Raw genomic sequence first — 16324 nt, 5'->3', positions numbered from 1 at the left:
CGGCCCTCGGCAAAGAAAAGTAGCCGTCACGGCGCGCCACCGTGGACGGATCCTTTGCCGAGTGTCGCCGTCAGACTCTCGGCAAAGGACCGCGTCAACGCCCACCCTGGACGCCTTCTTTGCCGAGAGCCCGGTCAATAGCACTCGGCAAAGAGGGCATCCAGAGCTGCCTCCAGCGGCTCTCGGCAAAGAGGCAGGATTATATTATGCAGTAGCAGTTGGGTCTGAGAGTGCCTGGCGGACTGTCCGCCAGACCTGGCGGACTGTCCGCCAGGCACTCTCAGGCCTGATTGTTCCCGCGAAAACTAGTGACGTCAAGAATTAATCCAATGGGGCTCAAACTTTGTAGGTACATTCACTTTAGCCAAGTATATCACAAAGTACACAATGAACAATCAAAGTACATGCATTCAGTCTAGCTAAGTCTCAAATGCAAATAACTCCATCATCTATGCCGAAGGTGGCTAGTTGTTCTGGTTGGTCTGATTTGGAGAAATATACGGATCATTGGAGGCCGCCGACTGATTCTGCAACATATAGATGAAATGTATGAGTGAAACGACAAAATAAACGACATATTGAACATTGCATACTCACTGAAGTAGAAAACGGATCGGTGGGTGGTCTAGGTGGGGTGACGAAGGGAGGTGGCGGAGGTAGACCCGTCGCTGCGCCAAGACTCTGAATGTACGCGAACATGCTCGCCATCCTCTGTCGGTCAGCCTCCCGCTCGGCCTCCATCTCCGCCCTCATCCTTGCCTCCAACTCCATACGTTCTCTCCTCTCTTCTTGCAGCTGAGCCTGCAAAATTTTTACCCCAATTTTACAATAATACAAAAGCTAAGTTATGTAATATAATAGATAAAAAACGTATGAACAAGCAACAACCTGGAGTGCCTGGACTTGGCTCGTCGAACTGTCCGGACGAGGTCGGATGCCTGCGCTCGAGCTCGTTTGCCGTGCTTTTATCTGAGATAGAGTCGGAGTAGAAGAGGAGTCGATCGCGCCGTCGCAAATCCAGTACCGTCCATGCTTCTTTCCTCCTCCGACCTTCATGACAATTTCAGCGTCAAGATCCTCCTGGGTCGGATCGTACTCTTGGCCGTGCACCTCCCTCGCCATCGATGTGTACTCATTGAGGCGAGTATAGATGCTCGGGTTGCTGTACGCCTCGGGCCCGTCCTCCGCGTTGTAGCTGACGCTGGATGTCGCTTTACCCTTGTGGGATAGAGCATACGCCATGAATTTGTTGCACTGCTGCCCTCCATGTGCCGCCGACTGCGAGAAACAAGATGATGAGAAATCATGCATAGTTGAATAACCACAAAACAAGTAAAGTCGCGTACCCATGCTTGGGCGTACTCGGTCAGGTTACGGTTGCCTTGGTGGTGTGGCACACCGGCCATAGTCAGACGGTGCTCACGACGCTCCTGGTGCACAGCGTTCCAGTCGTCGGATAACCACTTAGCAACTATCTGCTGCCAGCACTCAGGAAAGTGGGCACACCAATGAGGAACCATCTACATGACATCAAGTAGAAGACATATTAGTAGAGGACATTAAGCCAACTTAATGGTCAAATAAATCAAATTTTGGTATTTACCTGCAAGTACTGCTCCTCAGTCAACGTCATAGTTCTTGCTTGCGCCTTGGTGACCTTCTGTCCAAGGACGACGGCGTGGTAGTTGATGATTGACTGGAGGCGCTGCTCGTAGAACATGTCGGTAACAAGCTTTTTGCAGCGATACTCGGCAACCACATCCGCCTGCGCGTCCATCCCGGCCTGTAGTCTGTAGAAATCCTGCAATAAACACGATATCATTATTTCAATCATATTATCAAGGATGTGCAACGAATGCGATATATTGATCACTTACCCAAAGCTCGCCCTTCACTCGCTCAGCCAAGTTGGGCCACTGTCTGCCGGCAACATCCCGCATGTCGGGGACGGCCCGGTAGTGCTCCCACGTATAGGCCGGACATGGCTCTCCGGCCAACGTGACCAGGCCAGGGAAGTGATCCCTAACCAGAAGACCCAAGATGCCATTCACATGGCGTCTGTGAGCACCAACGGGCCTCTCCACAACTATCCAGTTCCTGCACAGGTGATTGATAAAAAATTTTATTTTCTACCACAAAATTGAAATTATACCGTAAACATGTACTGAAAACATGTAAATTTACTTACTTATCCCCTTGGGGAGCTATGATCGGGCGTTTTGCTTCAGGAATCGGTCGCTGGGGGAGACTCGCCGGACCTCGCTGGTAGACGGTTGACGAAGCAGAGGCCTCCGTGCCCTCCTCGTCCGCCTGCTCGTCGTCCCCTGGCCCCTCCTGGTGGACCACCTGGTCCGCCTGCTCGTCCTCCCCTCTGGGAGCGCCTGCTCCTCCTCCGGGTGCGCCTGCTCCTCCTCCTCCGGCGGCACCTCCTCCTCCGGGAGGCACCTCCTCCTCCGGGAGCGCATGCTCCTCCTCCGGCGGCGCCTGTGTCATCGCCCTCCTGCCACTCCCCCTCCTCCTCCTGTAAGACGGTCCCTCAGCCGCCCCGGACGTCGGCTCACTGCTCCCCCCCGAAAACCTCTTGTGAAGGGCCGCTACACTCTTCTTCATCCCGCGGCCCACCATCTTTGGTGAATCCCCTGCAATTAAAAGAAAATTAATTAGTACAGATAAATATATAACACATACTTAGATAAATACATAAAGAAAATAGAAATAATTACATAATAATTATGTGGATGAAGAGAGATAGAGGAGCTTCATCCAAGATAAACACATAAACAAAACCGAGTTGTGTTATGTGGATGAATAGAGATAGAGGAGCTTCATCCAAGAGGTATAGGGGTTTTGGACAGCCTCCCACGGACATAAGACGATGGCCCACGAAGAGATACTTTGGATGAAAGAAAAATGATCAGTTCTGCTGGCTGATCCCGATCTGTCCTGGCGGACTGTCCGCCATTCCTGGCGGACAGTCCGCCAGGACCTCTCAGCCAGCCAAAAAACCTTCTTTAATTCCAAGGGATTGATCCAAACTTTAAGATATCTTAGAGGGATGATTGGATGTATATGAGACAAAGCAGAAGACAACTAAAACACAGTTTTCAAGACAACATAAAAAAAGTTTACCACTTTATAGCAACAACCATAATTACGTAATAAGTACAGATAAATATATAATACATACTTATAGATAAATACATGAAGAAAATAGAACATCAATACGTAATAATATAGTCTTACATTGACTAAAAATATTCATCGTAGTCGGGATTAGCTGGATCATAGTCCTCATCATCACTATCAATCATGTCGTAACCAATAAGATCAGAAGACTCGGTGTCTTCATTTGCATTGTCTACTTGTAGTCGTTCTAGCATGTGTAAATCCTTAACGCTCTGCACCTCTTCCTCCTCCCCCGCATCATCAACTGCTTCAACTTCCATTTCGTTTGCCTCGGTTAATTCTATCTCGAATCGCCCTTGTAGCCCCTCTTCTTGAAAGAACTCTCCGTCATATATGTTTGGATCTAAGTTGTAATCATCATCGTTAGGGACAGGTACTCTACCGTGCGGTGATGTCTTGTACACAATATACCAACCCTTAAGATGCTCTTTGCTTTCACACGCATATGGGAGATAATAAACTTGTATAGCCTGTTGAGCAACAACATAGACATCGTCTATGGTCATGACTGAATCCTGTCGAATTTCGACTAGCCCAACATTAGAATGCGTCCGTCTCATTGCTTGAGGGTCAAACCAATGACATTTGAATATCACGGGATTAAGTCGTTTCGAACCATAGTAGCTGAGTTCGTATATTTCTTCAATTCTTCCATAATACTCAATCCCATCAAGGCCGGGAGTAAACACCCCAGAATTTGTGGTCTTTCGATTGGGTCGACAATCCTCATGACTGCTTGTACAAAAACGATATCCATTCACGTCATAACCAGAATATGACTTGACCTTATATCCAAAGCCACCGGCCACCTGTCTCAACTCGGCACTCAAGGTCGCATCGCTAACGCCCTGCAAGTTCAAGTACGATTGGACAAACTAAGTAAAAACAACTTAGAGTGAAAAGCTAAGTACGGGCTAGATTGGACCGTACCTTCTGTTTGAACCAAGAAATAAAATTGGGTGATCCATTTCCTGCACCTTGTTTGAGCAGGGTATCTAATTCCTGCTCCGTGATATCCCTTGATTGACGCCAGAATTCTTGAATAAATTGTTGCATGTACGGTGTCACCTCGTCAAGGTTGGTCAACACATACAGCATGATCCGACACCACTCTTGATGACTCAACCTCTTGGTGGTCGAACCACTTGCAGTTCCAAGCTGACCTTGAAAAAGGCTGAGTCTCGAGTCATTTTCGCTAGCATTGTAACGAGCCGGTGGATTATGCACACTAGGTAGGTTGTCACCATAGTATACTGATGTAAAGTTCGACACCTCCTCCAGAATGTATGCCTCGGCAATGGAACCCTCAATTTTGCTTTTATTTCCACATTTCTTTCGGATAACCTTTAGGCATCTTTCAATTGGATAGCACCACCGACCCTGCACGGGACCCCCCATTCGTGCCTCATACGGGAGATGCAATATCATATGCTCCATCGGATTAAAGAATCCGGGTGGAAAGATCTTCTCCAACTTACATAACAACACCGGTGCGATTCTTTCCAAGTCTGCAACTAAGGTCCGTGATAACTCCTTTGCACAAAGTGTGCGGAAGAAGTAGCTCAACTCTGCAAGTACCAGCCAGACATGCTCAGGGACATAACCTCGAACCATCGCTGGAAGAAGCCGCTCAATCCATATGTGGTAGTCATGACTCTTCATACCTAAGACTCGCAAAGTAGACAAGTTGACTCCTCTACTCAGATTAGCTGCATAGCCATCAGGGAACATCAACGCCTTGATCCATTGTAGTACTTCTATCCTTTGGGGCTTGCTCAAGACATAATCGGCCTTAGGCCTTCTCCATGTCTTTCCTCGTGCAGGAGGCCTCATTTCTAAGTTTGGTCTGTCACACAATATTGCTAGATCCAACCTAGCCTTAACATTGTCCTTTGTCTTCGTGGGAATATCCATGATTGTTGCCCAAAGTGCTTCAGCAACATTCTTTTCAGTGTGCATCACATCAATGTTGTGTGGAAGGAGCAGGTCGTCATAGTACGGGAGCCGAGTCAAGCCCGACTTATGAGTCCACATATGTTGCTCACTATATCCCACAAAGCCACCCTCTGGATTGATCAAGAGACCATCTATCTGCTGACGAATCTCGGCACTAGTCCTCATCGGACTTGCGAGGTCTGTCACTGTAACACCTTTTGTAAAGTTTTTGATGTCTCGTCTGAATGGATGGTCAAGAGGTAGGAACTGTCGATGTTTGTCGAACGCAACATACTTACCACCCTTCTGCAACCAAAGGAACCTAAGACGTTCCTTGCATACCGGACATGGGAATTTGCCGTGAACACACCACCCGCAGAAGACCCCATACGCCAGAAAATCGTGCAGAGAGTATTGATACCAAACATGCATCTTGAAGTTGGTCTTTGTGGCCCGATCATATGTCCATACCCCTTCCTCCCAAGCATGGACCAATTCATCAATCAGCGGCTCCATGAACACACCCATATTTTTCCCCGGGTGTCCAGGAATAATCAACGATAACAACACGTTCTGTCGTTGGAATGCTATGCCTGGGGGGAGATTGAGGGGAATCAGAAACATGGGCCAACATGTGTATGTGGCAGCCATCGCTCCATACGGATTGAATCCATCAGTTGCCAGCGCAATACGAACATTACGAGCCTCACTGGCTTTGTCCCGATGAATGCTATCAAAGTAGGTCCATGCTTCACCATCTGATGCATGTACCATCTTGTGAGGATTGTATCGTTTCCCTTTCTTATGCCATGTCATCTGTTTCGCGGATTCCTCAGTCATGTACAGCCGTTGGATCCTCGGTATGGCCGGCAGGTGACGTAGGATTGTCACGGGGATATCAAGCTGCCTCTTGTTGCCATCACCAGAGTCAACCTCCAGGAACCTAGAGGATTTACACTTCGGACAGTACTTTTCTTCCGCGTATTCTTTCCTGAACAGGACACATCCGTTCGGACAGGCATGTATCTTGTCATACGGCATCTTGAGTGCACGAAGAAGTTTCTGTGACTCGTACATACTCTTTGGCAGGATGTGACCCTCTGGAAGCAGGCTGCCAATAACTGTCACTATACCATCAAAGGTGTCTCTGCTCAGGCTGTACCGCGACTTCAACGCCATTACTCGTCCAATGGCATCCAGCTGAGAAACTTTTGTATGTCCGTGAAGGGGTTTCTGTGCTGAGGCAAACATATCGTAAAACGCCTTTGCGGACCCCTCAGGCTCCTCCTCTACAAGTTCTTCAGCAACGTGTGCCTCATGATAGTCATCTAACATGTCCACTACACCAGCCTCAGCATCACAATCCTCGACACGTGGTCTCACCACGTCCTCTCTCCTACGATGGCCTTCACCATGATGGATCCACCGGGTATAGTTTGGCGTAAATCCATTAAGGAAGAGATGTTCCCCCATGACATCCTGTGTTTGTCTTTTCCTGTTAGCACACTTGCTGCATGGACAGAAAATTCTAGCCGCTCCTTTAGCATTCTCGCCCCACGCCTGTTCCAAGAATTCATTGGTGTTCTTAATCCACTCAGGGCTCACATCTCTCTTACTACGGTGACCAGTGTACATCCACCTACGGTCCTCCATCCTCTACTATAGACAACGAAAACTAGTTAATATCAAATATATATGATCAGTTCTGCTGGCTGACCCCGAGATGTCCTGGCGGACTGTCCGCCAGGCCTGGCGGACAGTCCGCCAGGACCTCTCAGCCAGCCAAAAAGGCCTGGCGGACAGTCCGCCAGGACCTCTCAGCCAGCCAAAAAACCTTTACAGCACCTGAGTCGAGCACTAAAGTAATAGGAGCAATTTAGTCGAGCACCACCACACGGTATACCACAATTCAGGCAATGACAAGAATACAATTAAAGTGTACTAGCAAGGCGGGGTCGTCACCTAGACTGGAGGCGACGTTGCCGGCGGCGGACGGACGGTCGGCGACAGCACCCGAGGAGCGCTCCCCGGCGAGACGACGGCGTTGGGAAGACTGCTGTGTGGGAGCAGCGGCGTCGGGGTGTGAGCAGCGGCGTCGGTGGCCTCGGGGCGGCGTGCCCGCGGCCTCGGAGCGGCGAGCCAGCGGCCTCGGTGCGGCGAGCGTGGGCGGCGGGCGCGGCGGCGTGGGCGTGGGGGCGGGCGTGGCGGCGTGGGCGTGGGCGGGCGGGCGCGGCGCGGGCGGGCGCGGCGGGCGGGCGTGGGCGGCGGGCGCGGCGGCGTGGGCGTGGGCGGCGCGGCGGGCGGGGCGTGGGCGGCGGGCGCGGGCGGCGGGCGGCGGCGGCCGGCGTGGGCGTGGGCGGCGGGCGGCGGGCGGCGGGGCGGGCGGCGTGGGCGTGGGCGGCGGGGCGCGGCGGCGTGGGCGGCGGCGGCGGCGGCGGGCGGCGTGGGCGGCGGGCGGCGGGCGCGGCGGGCGTGGGCGGCGGGGCGGCGGGCGCGGGCGGCGTGGGCGTGGGCGGCGGGCGCGGGCGGCGTGGGCGTGGGCCGGCGCGGCGGGCGTGGGCGGCGGGCGTGGCGGGGCGGGCGGGCGCGGCGGGCCGCGGGCGGCGGCGGGCGGCGGCCGTGGGCGTGGGCGTGGGCGGCGGGCGGGGGCGTGGGCGGCGGCGGGCGGGCGAGCGTGGGCGGCGGCGTGCGGGCGGGCGTGGGCAGGCGTGCGGTGCGGCGGGCGAGATAAACCCGCTTGTTTGCCGAGTGCCCTAGATCTGGCGCTCGGCAAAACCCGCTTGTTTGCCGAGTGCCTCCGATCCGCGGCACTCGGCAAAGCCCCGCCCCCGGCCCCGCTATCTTCGATTGAGCCGCCGCCCCCGCCCCGGGCCCGCTGCGCCGCCGCCGCTCCCCCCCGCCCGCGTTCCCGGCCGCCGCCCGCGCCCGCGCCGCGCGCCGCCCGCCCGCTCCCCCGCCCGCGCCGCCCGCCCGCCGCGCCGCGCCCCCGCCCGGCCCGCGCCCCCGCCGCCCGCGCCCGCGCCGCCCCCGCCGCCCCGCCGCGCCGCCGCCGCCCGCGTCCCGCCGGCCACGCCGCCGCCGCCCGCGTTCCCGGCCGCCGCCGGCGCCCGCGCCGCGCGCCGCCCGCGCCGCGCCCCCGCCCGGCCCGCGCCCGCGCCGCCCGCACGCGCCCCCGCCCGCCGCGCCGCGCCCCCGCCCGGCCCGCGCCCGCGCCGCCCCCGCCGCCCCGCCGCGCCGCCGCCCGCCGCCCGCGCCCGCCCGCCCGCGCCCCCGCCCCCGCCCCGCCCGCCCCGCGCCCCCGCCCCGCGCCCCCGCCGCCCCCGCCGCGCCGCCGCCGCTCCCCCGCCCCGCGGCCCCCGCTCGCGCCCCCGCCCGCGTTCCCGGCCGCCGCCCGCGCCCGCCCGCCCGCGCCCCCGCCCCCGCCCCCGCCCGGCCCGCGCCGCGGCCCCACCTGGCCCGCACCCCCGCCCGCGTTCCCGGCCGCCGCCGCTCTCCCGCCCCGCGGCCCCGGCCGGCGCCCCCGCCGCAGCCGTGCCCCCGGCCTACGCCCCCGCCGCCGCCGCCCCGCCCCCGGCGTGTGCTGAGAATGTCTGCCTCTGACTTTTCAATGTAGTTGCACACAAGTCATTCATTTTAAAGATCTCGCTACTTGTTTCTCCATTACCACTCGCATCCCACCTTATGCATGTTGATTTCAGGTTGATTATCTAAAAAGGCTGATCCAGCAAGAAGCTATATTATTCAGTGACTGATTGGTAACCAAGGCATGTTGATTTTTTTTAATAATCTCCCTATTTTCTCTTTGCTTGATTAGAAGTAACGAAAGAACGGGTGGAGACAAACACAGTATTATGCTGTAACAATCAGAACTGAGAGGGCCTGGCGGACTGTCCGCCTGGCCTGGCGGACTGTCCGCCAGGACCCCTCAGTTCTGACTGACCGCTATTTCTTTGTACTGTGCAGAGAGTGCTTGTTGTCTGTTACCTTTGGCTGTCATGTTGCTCTCACAATTTTCGTAACTTGTGAGACCGAAAGAAACTTACCATAGGCATGTCTTGGGGCTTAAAGTCAACAATTAACACCCCTTTCGCACTTGTGATATCAGCTGAGTGCTCCTTGTGGCCAACTACATGATGACTTTCCAGAATTAAGTAGGGTTGGCTTACACCTTGAGTAACTGGGAGAATAGAGCAATCTGGGACTGTGTTCTGTACTTGTTCAATATATAGGTATTGCTACTTGTATTTTTTGGGGGGCAAACAATTTTGAGCTGATAAGCTTTCGACCATAAGAGACCCTAAATCTGTGTTTTCGACCATATGAGACCCTAAATCTGTGTTTTCGACCTACGCCATTACACGTTGTTTTGTTCATAAAAACTTGTATCATATGCAATTGATATTATTCTCGGCTATGTATTTAGAAAATAAGACATCTCTTTTTTTGTGCATTGATCCATAATGTATATGGATTTTATTTCCTTCTTGGCAGGACTTCGTTCCATCAGTTTCAACAACTAGCCATTGTATGTCCGGTTCAGTGTCAACTGAGGAATCGTGTTCGCCTGTACCGCCGCTCTCAGCTCGAAGGCCCAGTCCAACACAGGTTTGTTTTAGTTGAATTGAGGTGTTCCAAAGTTAATCGGTCCAGCCTCCTTGATTCATGGCGGGACTAAATCAAATATCCAACAAGTTTTTTGCATACAAATTTCCCAATGACTTATTGACTCATTCTTTCAGTTGAACACCCGGTCGAAAAGAAGCTCACCTGCAAGGGTTAAGGAAAACACCCAGTCGGAATCATGTGGAAGCTCACCTGCAAGGTTTAGTTGTCCTTATAATTTGTATACGAAATTATTTGCACATTTCCAAATAGTTCTGACGCAAGTTTTTTTTATATTATTAAGTGGACCGATAGAGCTGGAGTATGAAATGTAAGTTTGTCTGCATCCTTATAATTATTTTTGAACAGAAAAGTCAAAAGTAAGCTGGATTACAAATTGTAGGTTTCCAACTGATCCGATGGACACGCGAAAAAGAATCCTTCTTTCTTTGCATAACATAAAGTTTGCGGATAGTAACGATCAGTGGAGAGCTACTGATCCTGATGTACTGGAAAAAGTTGCACGAACTCTACAAGTTGTGAGTTGCAACTTGAGTATCGATGATATAAAAGAACATGTTACTGCATTGGAAAATGATGTCAAACTCCATTTGGTAAGCATTGCAATCCATATCATAATCCGAAACTTAGCTTAATCTTAATACCCTTGTGTGTAATCCACAAGTTTTTTTTTGGTTTATGCAGGCGGGTGAGCACTATATTTCAGAGCATTGGCTCACATATGCAGCAGTGTTTGACTATGTTACGCCTGACTATGTCGTCGAGACCCCGCCGACACATTTTGTAGACAATGATAATGTAGCCAATGAGCCTAATCCCAGAAAGAAGATGAAGATGAAGATGACATGCAACGCAGAGTCCACCAGTAGTGGCAAGTCAGATTCAAGCTTTGGTGAACGTTTTTCAAACCTGATGGAAGATAAAGAATTTGCCGCACAACTCTTCATGGGTCGACTGAGTATGGAAAATTGTTGTGACAAAGCTATGAGGTGTGGTTTCAAAGGCAAAGAACTTCGTTCTGTTCTAAATTTATGCAGGTTAAATTGGGAGCAGCGTCAGATATTCTTGAAACTTGAAGATTCTGAAGCAAAGGACTATGCCTTAGAAGCTATTTACGGGTTTGTCCCGCCGCCACCGCCTCCGCCGCCGCCGCCGACCCAGTGAGTTGTATGAAAGTTTCCAAACATGTATGGACTGTATATGTTCATTTATGCTGGCTCGGGACATTTGAACTTGTATGAACTTTGTATGAATTTGTATGGACTTGTATGAGTATTGTCATATATGAAATGTGTGTAATGTGTATTGTCATATATATATATATAAACTGCATGTGATGTCCGTTGTGATATATGTATATATATATATATATGTATATATATATTATTGGACTGGATACGAGAAAAAAATAGTCATAACTTTGTCACGTGAGCATCCAATTGGCAAGCAAGTTGCACAACACAACATCACACTCTCTATCCAGGCAATGAATAAAGTTTGTCCGTGTCACTGGTGAATTTCACACTCATCTGTTACTAGGAGCGATAGAAGCGTGGGCGTTGTTAATCAGGAAATATTGTGATAATAAAGCCATAAATGGAGCAGCCCTTTACCCAAAAGCTCTCACGCACAGGAAGCATCTAGCTAACGCGACGTCGATGGAAAAACATGAGCATCTTGGTCGCTGCGGCAGTTCCTGCTGCACGCGTGCGCGGGGTGCCTGGGCCTCCATGGCTACTGAGGCTAAGAAATTTGGACTCCTCATTTGCTGATCAGCCAAAGCGATCACAATGGCTTAAAAAGTGATAACAATCGCTTAAATCTTGCTTGGATCTTGCTCCCTCGGCAAAGCTGGTGAATCTCTTGGGAAAGAACTTGAATCTTGCTTGGATCTTGCTCAAACCCAACCCTAAACTAAGGATTTGGAGTGGGGAAGCTAGGGTTTCACTTTGGGGAGTTTTGGAGTGCTTAGAAGGTGCTTGAGGCTAAGCTTATGCAGTTTGGCAGGGTGGATTTCCCGTTGGGGTCGAAGGGATATATACAGAGCCTCACTAAAAACTAGCCGTTAGGCTGTTTTTAAGTGTCCTGGCGGACTGTCCGCCAGGACTGGCGGACAGTCCGCCAGGACCACTCGGGTTTGCATTTTTCTGTTCAAGGCATGGGTTCCGGATTTGGTTTATTTGTGTTCTACCACACACTTTCCACATCCCCTTTGATAGTACGGTATACCTAGACTAAAGAAAATATAAAACAAAGAATTATCTTCGCTTGAACCACATTTCTTGAACTGGTACCGTTCTCCAATTTTAACGAATCGTCGGGTTCGCATTTTTCTGTTCAAGGCATGGGTTGGCTTCATTTCATAATGAGCAAACCAAATAAAGTCAAAGCATCATGATGAGATAAAACCAAGATAATGTAATATCACATGATTTCACAAACATAGAAAAGCAATAAGATCACAACCATGCAAACATCATCCATAAAAAGAAATTAGAAATTACAAGCCAACTTAGTTCAAATAGGATACAAGCCAAGTCTCACATAGATCCAAAGTCGCACAACGACTCTAAAGGATGGAAAGATAAGAATGCTAGGAATGCTAGGATACAATCTTCTCCCCCTTTGGCATCAAACACCAAAAAGAGAAAAGACAAATGGAAGCTCGGAGCAGTAATCACTCATCATCCTCATCATCATCATCATCATCATCAGCACCTACATCATAATGCTCCCACGCAGCTGGAAAGTCCCTAGGAGGAGAAGGCGGAAATGAGGGCCAATCCGTCTCCTCAATGCCAAGGTGGCGCTCAATCCTGTTGATACTCTGCTGATTTGCCCGAGCGTGAGCACGAACTACATCGTTGGTGTTGCGGCATACTTTGAAGAGAGCTTTCAAGCCAGAAATAAAGGCATTGCCTTTCCTGCGAGGACGAGTCCTAGAAGAGGAAGGCATCGCCGAGGTGGAGGGCATATCCATAGTGGGCTGGGGTGGAGAGTGAGCTGATGGGGGAGACTCGCCCTCTGGTGGAAACTCTTGCTCCTTGGGAGGCTGTGGGCAATATGGGGCATGGACCGCATCATATCCAAACTCCATTCCAGTCACGGCATTAATCATCCTTTGAATGTATGGAGCATAGATAACTGGATTACTGCCATGATGGAGCATGTACCTCAACTCCGTCCAGAAAAAGTGAAAGACACTAAAGAGCGGGTGATCAAAGTCCATAGCTAGAAGAAGGTTCTTGACCGTACCATGAATCTTGGTGCGATCACCCCTCTTGGGAGTCAAGGTCTCCCGGAATAGCCTGTTCATGATCTCCATATATGGACGTAGTCCATGAGTCGTCGCTATATCCGGATCCTCATCCCGATAGAGAGTCATAAGAGCTTCATCCGTTGGATTGATGTCATCGTGAATTTCCATCTCATCTAGAGTGTCATCAAGCTTAAGGATAGTAGCAAATTGCTTGTATGAAACCCAGAAGGCGCGCCCTTGAAGATTGAAGTGAATAAAGGAATTCTTGCCCTCACCTTCAAACCAAGCAGTGGAGCAAAATTGAGCAACCAACTCATTGTTCCAATCTTGATTGAGGGCCAAGAATTCATAGAGGTGTTTCCTCTCAAATTCACGTATGACCAAGTCAAAGGTTGGATTATTTTTCTCACTCATTTCATCCCAATTGATGTACTTGGAGACGGTGATAGCATTCTTCTTCTCAATAAAGACGGATATGTACCAATCAGCTTGAAATTTGCTCCAAAACCTCCTATCCGTGATGTACTTCTCATAATCATAAGGATTTTCCTTTCTTTCCTTAAATGCAGCACCTCTTTGCTTTGTGGTGTAATCCACTCGCTTCACTCCAGGGTCACCGAAGTTGATCCTTGTGTACTCCGGTCTGTGCATGATATACTTCCGGTAGGGTTGGAGTGGAGGGTACTCATCAAAGATAGGAACCTCCACTTGAGGCACATCACCTTGTGGTTGAGCAGCTCTTTGGTAGCTACGCCTGGGTGCCGCATGGCTAGGACCGCCCATTTGCGCAGCTCGACTCATTGAAATTTTGGGCGTTGGCTTCCTTTTGCGCTTAGGTGGAGGAACGACTTCAATTTCATCGGAATCGGAGTTGGAGACGGGATCATGCAAGAACTTGGTCCTCCTCTCATGCACCATCTGTACATGTATAGGAAGTATACAGCTTGATTAGAAGTAATAAAAGAACGGGTGGATACAAACAAAGGATTATGCAGTAAAAATCAAGACTGAGAGGTACTGGCGGACAGTCCGCCAGTACTGGCGGACTGTCCGCCAGGACCTCTCGGTTTTGAATGTTCCCGCGAAAACATGTGATGTCAAGAATTAATCCAATGGGGCTCAAACTTTGTAGGCACATTATAGATGATAATGGAAGCCTAGACTTAAATTTTGAACAACAATGAGTGGATAGATTGGGAGATCGACTTGAATAAAGGTTTAGGTTATGAAATGAACATGAACATGTGAACTAAAGATTTAGCCATCCATTCTTCAAGATTTTCAAGGAATAGCATCCTCTACCTAGCAGGAAACAATAGTTAAAAGCATTCCTCAAGATATGCATCGAGTAGAGAGATCGATGGAGGATTGTATATACCTTGTTCTTGCCCTAGGATGAATGGAAGTGCTTCCAAAGGATTGGAAACGAGGGGAGAAGGTTCTTGCAGCCTGTGGAGGGGCTCCTTCGCCGTGGACCTTGCGGAGGAACCGAATCCTTGGCTCCACGGACAATGGGGGGCAATGGGGGGTGTTGTCCGTGGGGAAGGAAGAGAGAGTGAGAGGGGCTAGTTGTGTTATGTGGATGAAGAGAGATAGAGGAGCTTCATCCAAGAGGTGTAGAGGGTTTTGGACAGCCTCCCACGGACATAACACGATGGGCCCACGAAGAGATAGTTGGATGGAACAAAAATGATAAGTTCTGCTGGCTGACCCCGAGAGGTCCTGGCGGACTGTCCGCCAGTACTGGCGGACAGTCCGCCAGGACCTCTCCGCCAGCCAATAAAATATCTTATTTGCCGAGTGTCGGTCATCTGACACTCGGCAAATACACCCTTTGCCGAGTGTTACAAATGTAGCACTCGGCAAAGATAACGGCGTTTAGGGTTTAGGGTTTAGGGTATCTGTTTGCCGAGTGTATCCGTTTGCCGAGGGTTAGGCTCTCGGCAAATATTATGTTTGCCGAGTGGTTTTTTTTGCCGAGAGCGACGCTCGGCAAATTACTTCTTTGCCGAGTGCCCGAAATATAGCTCTCGGCAAAATTTTCACCCTCGGCAAATCGGGCCTCTCCGGTAGTGATAGTTGAGGAGAGTATTATGAACTTTTTCCTATTTTTATTCATATCAAGCAACTATCATGAGCATGGTTTAAGAAGTGATCTTTTTTTTCAAAGGCTATATTTTAGCTGTTACATTTGTAAAACATTATTTTCATCAAACACATTCACCTAGCTGTCCGTCTTGCTCCATGCATCGCAAGGTCCCAGCATATATGAATATAATTGCAAGTTTTGCCCACGTTGAACCGCAGCTACACAGTTCAACGGAGGAACCAGTAAGCCATGCTCCCAGGGAATTGAAGGAAGTAATGCTAATAATTGAGATAGATGTACAATTTCAGGGTAGTGCTAACAATTACAGAGCAATGCGAACAATTTCTGCCATGCAAGCAACTACGCAAGTTAAGCACAACGGGGCGGCCCTGCTGAGGACACGAACCCTACGGAGACGGTGCCGGCGGAGCCCCAGTACGCGTCCGCCACGAAGAGAAACCCCTCGAGCGGTCGAGCCGGCGGACTCACGGCACCATGCTCGACGCCCCGACCCCGACAGAGCGAGCGCGCCTCGCCTCGGCGCTGCGCACCTCCATCTGCATGCAGTGGCGGAGGACGGATAGGAATTTAGGTATGGTACAGTTGGATTGATGAAGCTAATGGCTGCAGTATAGCACTTATGCTAATGCCAAAATAATTCATACCAACGTTGAGTATGTATTGTCACCAAAATCTGCCGCCATACCTGACCCTACCGAGCCCTCCGCCACTGTCTGCACGGTGCGTACTACGGCTCGTCGGCGTCCTCCTCGAGGAGCGGGCCGAGGCACACACCAGGGACAGTGGCAGCCCCGCCTTTCCGCTAGGGGCGAAGCTAAAGAAATTTTCAACATCGGGTTCGATGCGTAGTAATCTTGATTTTCTATCATTTGATATAAGCATTTGGTATAAGCACAATGATTTAAAGAGATTTGCCGGTGGTCGTCGGGGTCGACGAATCCCACGGCTGGCTGCAGCTCCGGCCCTACATTCCACCAGTAGGTCACCGTCGTTGAGGCGCACGAACGCGCGGACCCTATTTTTTTAAAAGAATAAAGCACGAGCACTACTTAGATCATACAAGGATAAGTAAAAACAGTCTTACAATAGTTTGTGTATTACAAAGAAACAAAAGCACACTCAAGGAAATAAGACTTGCTAACATTAAGAAAAAGAAAGACCATCAATCTCTCGATCACCATAGGCAGCTATACGCATGGTGATCTCCGGGT

The 16324-nt window shown here is 50.7% G+C and overlaps 1 protein-coding gene across 1 annotated transcript; it reads right to left on the bottom strand.

Annotated features, from left to right (window-relative positions):
• Window positions 1-438: 438 nt before the first annotated feature.
• LOC112895487 lies at window positions 439-1723 on the bottom strand. The gene is made up of 5 exons (XM_025963439.1): window positions 1604-1723; window positions 1347-1520; window positions 889-1278; window positions 598-801; window positions 439-527 (listed from the first exon to the last, which is right to left on the bottom strand). The coding sequence occupies exons 1-5, from the start codon at window positions 1718-1720 to the stop codon at window positions 465-467; spliced, it is 948 nt and encodes a 315-aa protein (XP_025819224.1). The 5' UTR covers window positions 1721-1723; the 3' UTR covers window positions 439-464.
• Window positions 1724-16324: the final 14601 nt, after the last annotated feature.

This window comes from Panicum hallii, chromosome 5, assembly GCF_002211085.1.
Source record: "Panicum hallii strain FIL2 chromosome 5, PHallii_v3.1, whole genome shotgun sequence".
NCBI classification, from domain to species: Eukaryota; Viridiplantae; Streptophyta; class Magnoliopsida; order Poales; family Poaceae; genus Panicum; species Panicum hallii.
The sequence above is the reverse complement of the archived record's forward strand: the minus strand, read 5'-3'. Positions and strand labels throughout refer to the sequence as shown.